The sequence below is a fragment of the Perissodus microlepis genome, chromosome 7, assembly GCF_051167445.1.
Source record: "Perissodus microlepis isolate ML-2025 ecotype Zambia chromosome 7, ASM5116744v1, whole genome shotgun sequence".
Taxonomy (NCBI): Eukaryota; Metazoa; Chordata; class Actinopteri; order Cichliformes; family Cichlidae; genus Perissodus; species Perissodus microlepis.
This window is the reverse complement of record NC_140467.1, coordinates 57,290,735-57,303,533: the sequence shown is the minus strand read 5'-3', so window position 1 is coordinate 57,303,533 and position 12,799 is coordinate 57,290,735. Positions and strand designations below refer to the sequence as shown.

General features: G+C 35.4%; 1 protein-coding gene across 2 annotated transcripts in view; it reads left to right on the top strand.

Moving 5' to 3' along the window:
* The window catches only part of nlrc5 (NLR family, CARD domain containing 5), a 36,014-nt gene that overhangs the window by 15,647 nt on the left and 7,568 nt on the right, over positions 1–12,799 (top strand). Inside the window, exons 18-44 of one of the 2 annotated variants that reach the window (XM_084936223.1) lie at positions 47–97; positions 181–210; positions 596–679; positions 923–1,006; positions 1,121–1,210; positions 1,334–1,414; positions 1,659–1,742; positions 2,380–2,463; positions 2,875–2,964; positions 3,875–3,922; positions 4,028–4,057; positions 4,151–4,234; positions 4,329–4,412; positions 5,663–5,752; positions 5,915–5,974; positions 6,703–6,786; positions 6,924–7,007; positions 7,416–7,505; positions 7,622–7,687; positions 8,754–8,837; positions 9,404–9,481; positions 9,635–9,721; positions 9,858–9,911; positions 10,076–10,123; positions 10,397–10,480; positions 10,578–10,661; positions 10,738–10,821. In XM_084936223.1, the coding sequence (XP_084792349.1) occupies positions 47–97; positions 181–210; positions 596–679; positions 923–1,006; positions 1,121–1,210; positions 1,334–1,414; positions 1,659–1,742; positions 2,380–2,463; positions 2,875–2,964; positions 3,875–3,922; positions 4,028–4,057; positions 4,151–4,234; positions 4,329–4,412; positions 5,663–5,752; positions 5,915–5,974; positions 6,703–6,786; positions 6,924–7,007; positions 7,416–7,505; positions 7,622–7,687; positions 8,754–8,837; positions 9,404–9,481; positions 9,635–9,721; positions 9,858–9,911; positions 10,076–10,123; positions 10,397–10,480; positions 10,578–10,661; positions 10,738–10,821 (2,001 nt within the window). The remainder of the gene's footprint in view (positions 1–46; positions 98–180; positions 211–595; positions 680–922; positions 1,007–1,120; positions 1,211–1,333; positions 1,415–1,658; positions 1,743–2,379; positions 2,464–2,874; positions 2,965–3,874; positions 3,923–4,027; positions 4,058–4,150; positions 4,235–4,328; positions 4,413–5,662; positions 5,753–5,914; positions 5,975–6,702; positions 6,787–6,923; positions 7,008–7,415; positions 7,506–7,621; positions 7,688–8,753; positions 8,838–9,403; positions 9,482–9,634; positions 9,722–9,857; positions 9,912–10,075; positions 10,124–10,396; positions 10,481–10,577; positions 10,662–10,737; positions 10,822–12,799) is intronic. The other variant, XM_084936222.1, reaches the window with a different exon arrangement.

Genomic DNA, 12,799 nt, shown 5'->3' with positions numbered 1-12,799 from the left:
GTGTGTCATAAACGTGTACTCCAGTCCAGGTTATTTTTCTTTGCAGGGGGATCAAAGACTTGACAGTAACTTTCTTCCAAAAGTCAGATATGAACAGGTGACTTTTATGCTTATAAACTAAATAAAGCAATAAAATGAACATAGTAAAATTCTGATATATTTATATTTTCCGCTCTACAGCCATAAATCTATACTTGAATCAACAATCAGGTAAGATATGAAACAAATAAGTCAGTTTACCGTAACTGCCTTACCAAAGAGCTTTTCCAGTTTCCTTCATGAACTTTGCACCTTCGTTGATCTTAAATGGATGTCAGCAAAATGTGCATTCACCTTTACTGTTTTTTTTGTTTGTTTTTTTGGCTTCAAAAGATCTTGACTAGAAAGGACGTTTATGTGGATGTTGATTTATTTATTTTTTTTATTTTTATTTTTTTAAATGTTTATTGAGCATCAACAATGTAGTACAAAGATATACATGTAGCAAGGCCACAATGGATGTTGATTTAAATGTGACTCTAAATGTCACAGTTTAGTATTTTTGAGGTTTTTGTATCATGGATGTTTGCATTATGATGGTGTCATTTTTCTCCAGCTTGCTGAACCAGAATTGGAACAAGTCTGAGATGCAGAAACTTGCTGAATCCTTGGCTCGATGCCCTGCGCTGTCTGTCCTAGAGTAAGATTTCATAAGTACACACCTTCATAATTAGAAAAACCTATTCAGAGCTTATGACACAGACAACATTGGTAATGAATAGAATAGTAACAATGCACTAGTTATTGACTTATTGTTTTCCCTCTGTTAAAGTAGTTGAACAATCTGCAAACTACACTGTGTGCATATTACATTGGTAAATGAATGCTAGCCAAAGGCCTGTCAATGTGTGTGGCTGTTTTACTGTATGTCTTTGCACTCTAGTGTGTCTGGAGGCCAGTGGGATGAAGAAATTTTAAGGACACTGACTGAGTTTTTGCCAAAGTTCAGCATTACTGACAAGCTCATGTAAGACTAGGTTTTAAAAGAAATCTATTTTTGTGTTGTGCTTGCTGTGCACTTTGCTATACCTGCACATAAAACCCTGCATCATTTAGTTGATGTTTTACAATCTTTTCTCAGCATTAATGACAGCTGCTCATCAGTGGAGGGTTTGGTGGTTCTGACTGCTCTACTGTCTGATTATCCTCCTGTGATGGAGCTTCATATCAGGTACAAACACGCATTTAATCTTAGCAACCATAGTTGCAGGAACTTTTAGACATACTGTATCAGGAAATGCAAAATTAGATTTATCATCTCTGCTCTGTATCTGAATGTTTCTTTATGTTGCAGATTACAGGTTCCTGTTAAGGTGTCTATTGTGTTTGCTAGGGGAAGGGAAAAACCTGCAAGCGGAATATCCAAATCTCTCTGGTATGTTAATGCTTCTGTATCACAAGCTTACAACAACAATATATTTGATGTTGCAGAACAATAGTAGGGTAGCATTTAGAATGAGTAAAGCGATACTTTTAAGCTGGTAACCAACAGACCATCAGTTATCAAGCAAAAAGTTTAATGTTTTAATTGTTATAATGGGTTGTTCAGGTATATCCTTTGTCCAATAATGATATGTCATCAGTATTAATGATAATCATTCAGCTTTTGCATCTTTCAGCCTCAGCTTCTGCAATCTGCATCCTGCTGATCTGGAAAGTGTGTTGAGATGTCTGGGAACCTCTTCTGATCTCACTATGCTGGAGTAAGATGAGCAATGCACACACCATTTTACCATGGACAGATAATAAAAATAGGACCATTTCTAATTAGTAGATAATAAATTTATGTGTAAAAAGCCTAGAAAGTTTTCAGGGGGAGCCGTATGAATACAAGTGTCTACAATTACGAAGATAATGGTGCAAAGAAAGGAAAGTTATTTACAAAGTGTGTCGGGCAATCAAAAAAAACTTTCTACTACACATTTGTGTTAAAAACTGATGTCTTGGACATTATTCTAAAAATGACAGTGTATGCTCAGTTTATGAAGTAGCTAACCACTACATCCTAAACCACCTCTAAAATGATGCACCATCATGGTTTTTGCTTACAGGTAAACTTTAGATCGCTTATACAGTGCTTAACAAATTTATTAGACCACCTGTCACACACACATATTTAATTATATATAAATATTGTAAATAACTGTAATTTGTAGTATTAATAGAAAGATCTCAACAAATGTATCACATTTAGAGGAAAAAGAAACCACTCTTCACACTCATTACACATTTCAGGTGTGTGTGCACTACTGATATTGATATACTGACTCATTTTTGTCATGTTCTCTTGATAAATGTACAAACACTGAGTTGTAAAGCATTTTTAACCTTTCTTTTCAGTTTGTCCAGTAACTGTTTAGGCAACAAAGGTCTGAAGAAGTTGTTGGATTTCCTGCCTCGTCTTAGCAAAATCCAGGAAATTAAGTAAGCTCACACGCATGCATTTATTTTCTCTGACAAGGCTGGAGCCTGTCATAGGGTGGCATAGGGTGTCTTGGGGGGGGTAGATATTTGGACAGGCTGCTAGTCTGTCACAATGCTCACACACAATCATTATAACTAATAATTAATTAACAATTCTACCTCTTTTAAAGCTTTCCTTGAGATATTTATAGCTAAAGATACCAACAACTATATTGTAAGTGACCCTGGTAGTGGAATTTCCCTCTATTGCCTCTCTAGTAATTTGCGAGTATTTCAATAGAAAGATGACTCTTTGTTTTTTACATTGAGATATACAAAGTAAGTAGGCAAATGGTAAGCTGTTTTCTCACCAAACAGGTTCCAAACAGCCAACACCAACTTCCTTGTGCTAATTGCTTTTTTTTTTTCCAGTGCCAGTAAAAATGACATCAACATGGAAGGGGTGGTAATGCTGGCTGCAGCTCTATGCTCATATAACACCTTAACAGCAATTCACATCAGGTAATCTTTGTTTTACATTGTAGCTATTTAATGATACCAATAGCTGCTTTACCCAACCGTTTGTGCCTCTTATCCCGGTCTGGGTTTAAAAAATCTATCTGTTTGAAAAATACTATAAATACATAAATACATAAAATACTACATGTCATATACAGTGATGGGAATAACTGCATTAAAATAAACACCGTTACTAATGCTGTTACTGATCTCAGTAACAGATAATCTAACTAATTACTTTTACTATCGTTAAAACACCGTTACCATTACTAAGAAAAAAAAAGCGGTGTGGGTGTGTTACTGTTTTTAAACACACAGATGGTTGACGCTTATGTCATCTTACCTGGGGCTAGGGGTGCGAAACAATCGCACGAGTGCTGCTGATTGGCTGAGGAAGAGTAAGGTAGTCATGGTAGTCATAGTGTGTTGTAGTGTTCTACCTAGAGTTTATCTGATTGGTGTTTTATTTCATATTTTCACAGAGTAACATTTGAATAGTTTAGATTAGTGTACAATGTCTTATTAGGTAATTTTTAGTTTTATTAGTGCCCATTTATTTCAATTATATTTTCAGTTTTATAACAAACAGTTCAATATATATTTTAGTATTTTCAAGTATGTTTAGCTATTTATATGTTAGTATTTTAGTAATCCCCTCTTAGTTCCATTAAGAGGGGATTCTTATACATATTTAAACATTTTTTTAAAGTAATGCAATAGTTACTTTTCCTCGTAATTAGTTACTTTTATAATATTGTGACTCAGTTACTAACTCGGTTACTTTGTTGAAGAAGTAACTAGTAACTATAACTAATTACTTTTTCAAAGTAACTTGCCCAACACTGGTCATATAGCTTTACAGTAATCAGTCAGGTTAATTATAATTGGCTGTTGTGCTCTGTTGGTTTTACAGTGGCGGAGGCAAAGAGGAAGTCAATCTAAAGTTCTGCCCAGATGAAAGGTAGAAGACCTGCATCTATGCAAACGTTCACACAGTTTGATTCTTGCTGTCTCCATTTAGTTTTTCTGTTTAGTAATCTAACTCTCTACTCTATTTCTATGTCAGTGATGACAAGCAGCAGCTGAAGATGTTCCGGTACAGTGAGCAAATAAAGACATGCAGAAAAGTACAAATCTGACCTCTGACTATGAATACAAAAGAATGATCCCCTTTTATTTTTCTTTCTAGAGTAAAGGACAGCAGCATCCTACCATCTGATATAACCAAAGTATGTAGAAAATTGGTCCAGAGTCACTTCCATTGGGAGTTAGAGTAAGCTTTATTATTGTATATCTGCAAATTATTCAACAGTATTTAAAGTAGTGACTGAACACGTTCATGTTCATGCACTAATGTGTTCTGTCAGGTTATCTCAGTGTTCACTTACCGACAAAGCCATCGAGAATCTTCTCACAGTGTTGCCAGAGATGACGTCACTGCAGAGACTCAAGTAAGGCATACACACTAATGCAAGTATTAATAATAACACTGGATTACAACCTGCAATAGACAGTCAGATTATTCTGGATTTAAAATGTTAATATGTACAGTATATGTGCAGTAGGGAAAAGATGTGAAGATATGGAAAAAAGCTGCTGAGTACTTGTTGTTTTTTAAAGGACACCCTACTGAGATTACTGAGCACAAAATTTGAATATTTGGAAGGTGATTTTAAGTGTAATTATTTTTAACTAATGGGTATCTATGCTATTCCTATCACAGGGTATATGTTAGGTCCATAAAACTGATTGCAGAACGTTTCAATCTCATCTACACTGCAAGGAGATTTGCAGGAATTCTGTTGTAATTTCACTTAATTCTGTCAGCTCTAATTGGAAGTGTGATATTAGAAGTGTATAATTTTTCTCTAGACATATTCATTTAATTTTATTATATAGTTGGTGACATTATGTAATTACCTTGTAGTTAACTGGAGAAAATCCTCTTACAGATAAAAAAAAACAATGCAAATGTATAATTAAACCCTGCAAATAGTTAACAATAACTTTGAAATGCCTTTAGGTGTAATTCTTGGTCCTTTTTATTCAGTCTATAGATTAATTATTTATATTGATTAATTTTTGTCTTTATTTTTTATACTGAAGTATTTAAAATTTGTGAAATTTGCCAGATGTACCCCAGCTGTGGTCAAAAACCTACATATAGTCATCATGAACATGAATCTCGTGTAATGTTTACATCTTTAATGACTTTAAGAACAAAAAAATTGATTTGCAGATATTTATAAATTAAAAACTTTGATGTTTAATACATAATATCAGTATGTTTTTCTTTTACCATATATATGCTTCTGTCACTTACATATTTTGCCTTTGTGCATTTGGTGTCTTTATTATTCATTAACGCTATCAATCTACCAGAGACTACAGATGAAGTTTAGACTGTATGGCTAAATCTGGCAAAGCAAATTGTGGCTATTCTATGAACTATGTTTGGAAATTATTTTCAGACTGTGTAAGATACTAAGAACCTCATCAAATGAAATATACTATATTCGTATGAGAATCTGTTGCTTCAATTATTAAACCAGGCAAGTTGAACTGACAGTTCTCTGATTGATATTTAATTATATTGTTGCATTTAGGTTTAAGATGAATATTTTATTTGACAATAGCTGCTGTGAATTAATTTAATAAATTATCAATGAACTCGAATGAACTCATTCTGTATTCCTAATAGTGTCAGACAGAGCATCACATCTGCAACCGATGCACTCAAGCTGGTCAGCTGTTTGAATGACAGTCAGCGAGTGACGTCGGTGGAGCTCAGGTACAGTGAATACTTTTGTGGCACTCATCACAACACACCATGCCATATTTGAGTGTTCATGTGATGCTCCTTTCCCTACCACACTTTTTAGTTGTAGCTGCAATTACTTTAATTCTCTAACTGACCTGTTTTGGTTAATTGCTGCTTTGATCTCTTCTTTAGCCCTCAGGGTGACTCCTTCATCAATTTTGATACAGTGAAAGTGGAACAAGTGAGCTGCAGGTCTGTGATCCGCAACATTTTCACTGCTTACTGATGACTTAACAACATTTGTAGGTGTTTTCAGACCGCTCACTTTGTCACTTACCCAAGTATTCACGGCTCATACACTATAGCAGTTTTAGCTGCTCATTTTAAACTGCATTTCAAGTTGTGTTTATTTTAAAATTTGACTGAAAATATATGTTGTCATTTTCTGTTTTATATATAGAACTGTAGAAATGCACAGTTTAATTAAAGATTTTATGGTACTCATTGAAAAAGACAATATTATATAGTGTAAAGCACATTGGGTGTCCTGTATTTTACAATCTGCCATTTTAATCACCACAGAATTAGAAAGTTCAGGTAAAATTCAAGGTTCTAATTCAAGGTTCTTTATTTGTCACATGCATAGTTATACAAGTATAACACACAGTGAAATGTAGCCTGACACGCTCCTCGACATGTGCAAAAATGGGGGGGGTAGAGGAAGAACATTATATATATATATATATATATATATATATATATAAATAGTATATACATTGGGTGAATGTGCAGTAGTAGCAGCAAGCAGGTGAATTCTGTACATTAATATGAATAGACATCTGACTATTTTACAGAATAGACAATATAAACATACTTAAACATATTTAAAGAGGACATCTTACAATAATTACTATAACTAGTAATTAATCAACTTCATGTGCTATGTTTTCTTTCTGTCTCCCTGATTGTGTGTAACACAGGTTAACTCATTTTTGCCTGAAGGGTGACCACTTGAAGAAACTTCTTGAGATCCTGCAGCAGGGTCCCCAGCTTTCAGATCTTGAGTATGTGCCACACAAACATTTAGACACACAATCTTAGAATCATAACCACACACCCATGGAGCCATGGATAATCCAGTGTTTTCTTCCTGAGCTTTTATCCAGTAAGGATGCTCAGCTCTGCTTTTCTTTCATCACAGTTTGTCAAGTAACCAGCTGGAAGATGAAGACGTGAGCTCTTTTGTGCATTCCCTACCAAGGCTAAAAATCAGCACTTATGTCAAGTAAGACTTTAAACATATTAAGTTCTATATTAAATATAGAGCAGAAGAGTAAAAAATACTTAAATGTACACACACCACTGACTTTATTAGTTAACCTGTTTAAATGCTTGTTGATACAAATATCTGATCAGTCAATGACATGACAGCAACATGTATTCAGGCACGTATATAAGGTGAAGATGCCCTAATGCAGTTCAAAGTGAACATCTGAATGGGTTAATAAAAAAGGTGATTTAAGTGATTCTGAACATGGCTAGGTGTACCTAATATATTGTCTGCTGAATGTATAATAAATTAAACCTCAGGTAGACTGAGAGTATGAAGCTACAATATTTAGAAATGATGTGTATTGTAGTTAATGAGTAAAATATAGACTAATTATTTTCTTTAATGAATCTTCATGTGCAGTCTCAGTAACAACAGACTGACCCAGCAGGGGCTGCTGGCTGTGGCCAGCACATTGTGTACCTGTGCTAATGTCTCTGGTGTGGAAGTCAGGTAAGTCTGCACAAAGGAAAGAAGTTAATGGAATTCTTCTAAGTAATCTACAATGAAATATTTGTCCATGTCTCTCTCTTTGTCCATGGACTCTACTTTCTGATGTCTGCTGGTAGCTTAGGAGAAGAAGAGCGATGCCTCATCTGGTTCAGACAAAATGAAACTCGTGAAAAAACTCTGAGGTAGGAGTTCCAGCCAAAATTTCAAAACACTGACTGATTCTGAAATGGTGCCCATATTACCACTGAGTCACTTTGAAGAGGTGAGCACAGTGACTTGAGTAAAAACACAGAATTCACAAACCTACAGTAAAAATTTTAAATATTTTCATTTCAGATAAAGTAAAAAAAAAAAAATGAGCTGATGAACTCATTAACACTCATGAAACTTTAGCACTAAAGTTTAGTGCTAAAGCACAATAGCCCTAAGTGGTGAAAGTCACCTCGAATGCAACTGATTGGGGAACTAAAGCTAAATGATGCCTTTAAAATCAGGGGAAGGCTTCCAGCTCTCACTCTCACATAGACAGGAAATTTGAAGAGTGTTAAAATGTTGAGAGGAGGCGTGAACTAATGCAGAGGTGCAGAGCTCCATGCAGCACTAGTGTGCCGACAGAAAAGAACAAAAGGAAACTTACATGTGGTCTGATTGTATAAGTCAACAGCTGATGTATTCAAAGTAACAAAGTGTCATTGTGGAAAAAAAACAGACTCTCTCCTTTGGCTTTGTCATTTTTCCTGCGTGAGCAGCACAGGAAACATCTCACAGGTATGCACAGATATGTGAACTCTCTCTACATCTGAAGGTTCATGCACTTAGTCGGTAAACTGACTGACTGCATCAGCAAAGATGAACGGCTGAAAACTTCTAAATCCAGCTTGCACACTGTGGGCGACAAGGAACTGACTTTGCATGTCAGAAGTAGAGCTGAGCATAGCAGTGAACCTTAGAATGTGGTTGAAAATATTCAAAGACATAATTCGTTTCTGGTGTCTGATCGATTTTAGCTGCTCTGAAAGTACCTTCCTTAAGTCTATCACTCACAGTAACAAGAGCTCAGCGTCCTCCAGCTCTCAATAAACATCCACTACATAATACTATTACAGTGTAATTTGGGGGCTTGGTAGAGGTTAAGGCCTTTTAAAGATTTTAGTACATTTTGGATTTGGCACTAACTTTGCAGAAATCTAAATTTCTTTATGGTTTTTTTTTTTTTTTTTTGCCTTTTCTGCTTTATTTCTCCATCAGAGTCAGGGAAGGTAGTTTGAAGCATGAACATCTGATCCGATTAGCAGAGATTGTGTCCAGTTGTCCCCATCTGGCCAAAGTGGAGTAAGTATCCCTCAATCTTAAGACAAATGTTTGGGTTTCATCAGATAAAAACAATGGCTTCTTTTTAATTAGTTATTACACTTAATAAAACTGGTTCATAAACTGACTACTTGTAAAATATGGAAAGATCAAAACAAGGCCATATTTCTTTGTTAACATTTTAGATTTGAAACTACCAGCAAGAAATTGCCTGATTAATGATCAAGTTACTGACCTCACAGCCCATTGCTCAGTCAGTGGTGCTAGTTTCAGACATTTTGCAAATGTACTGTTTATAAGGTGGCGGAAACCTGCAGTCAGCTAAGATTGAAGAAGTCACTTGGATGAGTGACGAAATGTTTCTCCCACTTAAAACGCTAAGATGAACTTTTTGGGATTTTCTTACCAGGATGATTGAGCATGCATCAAGACAGCAAGGAACTGATTAGAAATGCATCTATTATTTATTAAAAGTCTCTTTATGCTAAGAGTCTCAGGGTATTCAGGGTTTAACCATCCCTTTCTGGCCTCCATTATCTAACCATGATCAGAAAGTACATAGTGATATGTCTGTGGTTCAACTGCAGATTAAACCACAGCTTACTGGAGCAGACTGAAGATTTCCTACAGCTGCTGAGCTTCAGTCAAAGTGGATGTGTTTACAGGTGAGACAAAAGAATCTTTACTATTATCTCTTCTGTCAATCTTTTTGGGCTTTTTTCAAACTACAACTTATCCAAATCAGTCATGGCTGTTCAGTGAACGGCTGTTAAAGCATTGAATTATAATGAGTGTATTACACGTGCTTTTCTACTCAGTATTGAGGAGCGTTGGATCAGCGCTGAGAAAGCGGTTGGATTAATGCTCCACTGTTTGCAACTCAATAGCAATATTCAAACTGTCAGGTAAGATATGCATATAGATGCAAATGAACACACATATCAGGAGATGCTCCTTTTAAACAAATCAAACATATTGTAACATTCCCCAAATAAAGATACAGTATGTGTGTCAAAGCTGTGAACTATATTCATTTTCCAGGATTCATCAAAACACACTCCACCTGACCAATTCCACTGGACTGACGACAGATAGGTAATGATTATTGTTTAATGATTGTTATATAGACAGCAGCTGTACTCTTTGGGAGTTTATTGATTAAAGTGTAAATATAAAATAACAGTTATTTTGAATTTAATGTTTCTAGAAATCAAATGATTCAGATTTTTGATTTGTGTCTTTTGCTTGTTTGTTTGCAGTGATCTCTCTAGAAATGCAGCTCAATCGAGTGCCATAAAGAAAATTGGGTGCTTTTTTATTTTATACATTCTATTTTACATTTTGATGATACCTGCAAGGAATGCGCACTTTGATTACAGCCTCCACGCACTGCTATATTGCTCAGTGCATATGCTATATATTTAGCTTACCTTGCAGGCAAAAAGAAAAAGCCCACTGTTGTAAAGGTTGCTCTTTTTTTCTAGTAAATTGTATTAATTTACACCACACTCTGGCTGAATTCCTTTGAAAGTAAAGACAGTATAAAGGAATAACGAATTCCTCTTATCTCTCTGCTTTAGCCTTGTGGACTGTGCAGTAAATGTGTATCAGCTTGCAGCCATAGAGAGCGTCATCCTCAGTTGTCCATTTCTGACAGAACTGGAGTAAGTAGTCACATTTCAGTATTTAACATTAGCATGTACTCTGTAGTACTCAAGGGAAATAAATTAGTAAAAAAAAAATCTGTTTGTTCCCATTCAGTTTTTCCCACAACAGCCTCGGTGTAGAGGGAGCTGAGTTTCTCTGTTCTGTTCTTCCCCGGTTGCCCAATCTCACTTCACTCAGGTCAGAACCTTTTCAAATTTGACCAACATGACTTTTAAAGATCTCCTATAACAACTATTTTCTCTGTCATCCACAATATTGCTTCCAAAGAGAGTGATGTGACTGTGCTCGAGACATTGTCACAGGTCTTCCTGCAGCCTAACACAATTCAGCACTTAAAGTGAGCAACACATTTTAGAACTTGTCCGAAGCATTTTTAGAACATTAATTTTCAATTCCCTTATTGATTCATTCATTTAGCAACACTCTTCCACTGGACATTACAAATACCTACATGGCCAATGCTCCATTCAGGATATCTGGGAAATTAGAGCATTCATAAAAATAATAATGATAATAATATAAAAAAGCAGCTGTGGATTGCATGATTCCAAAACCTTGAAAAGGTGGCCATATCTCAGATTGTCATAACTGCTGTTAGGATTTTATAATGTTCCCAATTTAAGGAGGAATTATAACACTTTCCTCTGTTTTCCTTTGTTCGGTCACCATCAGTACTGCTAAAGACTGCTCCACAGCACTACCTATAGTGCTGTGCAAAAGTAATGAGCCACCCATTATTTCTTTGTAATATGTTTCCAGCAAACCAGATTTTCTTGTACCTGAACGTTTTTATAGGAATGTTTTGTATTCAGCCATTTAACACTGACTCATGGATTGTTCAAACGCAGAAAAGACACTCAAGGTGAACCAGTGCTGTGCCTACACATAAAACTTGGCAAAGAACTATTTTCATTACTAGCAGCCTGGAGCATAATTTGTTCTCATTTAGTTGATAAATGTCAAAGCTAGCACAGTTTCAAAGGCATAAAACAGTATTTTTCACCAATACAGTAGTTCCCAAAGAGCTTTTGGTCAGAAACTTGGTACATGTATTTAACAAGTGTAGTGAAGACGTGGAGGAAGAAGTGACAGGCTCATAAAAAACCCAAATATATAAGCCATTCTTAGTGAGGCCCAGAATAAAGGCCCAGTAATGATAAATAAACACCTTTCCCTTCACACCCCCTGGTGAACTGTTTTCATGATCTTCTGTGGACAAGTGGATCCAATGTAGAGGCTCACTGCTCAAAGTAATGTAAAGTAATTAAAAGTGATGCAGTAAATTACTTAATTTCTCACCAAAGGAAGGATTTGTTACAATATTCGTTACATTACATTCATGTTACTCTGTATAATGATCTAAATGCATTGTCACCAGTGTTGGGCAAGTTACTTTGAAAAAGTAATTAATTATAGTTACTAGTTACTTCTTCAAAAAAGTAACTAAGTTAGTAACTGAGTTACAAGATTCTAAAAGTAATTAACTACTTGAAAAGTAACTATTGCGTTACTTTAAAAAAAAAGTTTATCCCTCTGGGGTCCAAGTTATAACTGGCCATTTTTAACTACTTTTGATTTTACCTCTACATTTCACCTTTAAAAACGATTTACTTTGCCTTGTTTGGTATCATCCTTTTCAGCACAACCTCACGTGTCTGAATTTACAGTTATGTTTTCATTTTGACATACTGTGTTAACACAATTGATCTAAAATCAGACAAAAAACATCAAATCAGAGTAGAAAAAGTTATATTTTTTACTGTAACAACCACAAACATGTTTAATGAATCATATTTCATAAATTTAAATGCAAATATAAATTGTCAATTTTAAAATCCTATGCACAAGTTTTGCAAACAACAAAGTTATTTGCAGCCATTTACATTTTACCCTTTTTTTTAATAACCATTTCAAACTATTTACAGAACAATCAGCTGTTCTGCATTCAATAAGATGCTACACAAATTATTTGTGCCACTCCAAAAAAATAATTTCTGTCCACTATGAAGGAGAACATCACAGCCTGATACCTGCAGGCCTGACAGCAGCAGGTGTATCACTCCTCCTGTTTTCATTCAGCAGTCACCTCATTGTTCTGACACACAACACAAAACTATCCACAACACTACACACTAACTACACAAGACAACAAATTAACTAGACGCTCCAAACACGCTAAACGTCGCAAATTTCTCACATCTCAAAACTCGCTCTCTCTCTTTTTCTGCTGTCTCTCTCTCTCTCTCTCGCCGTCACTCCTAAAACTTCCCCCTCTTCCTAAACAACCAAATGTCATGTTGCCATATCATTTTTTG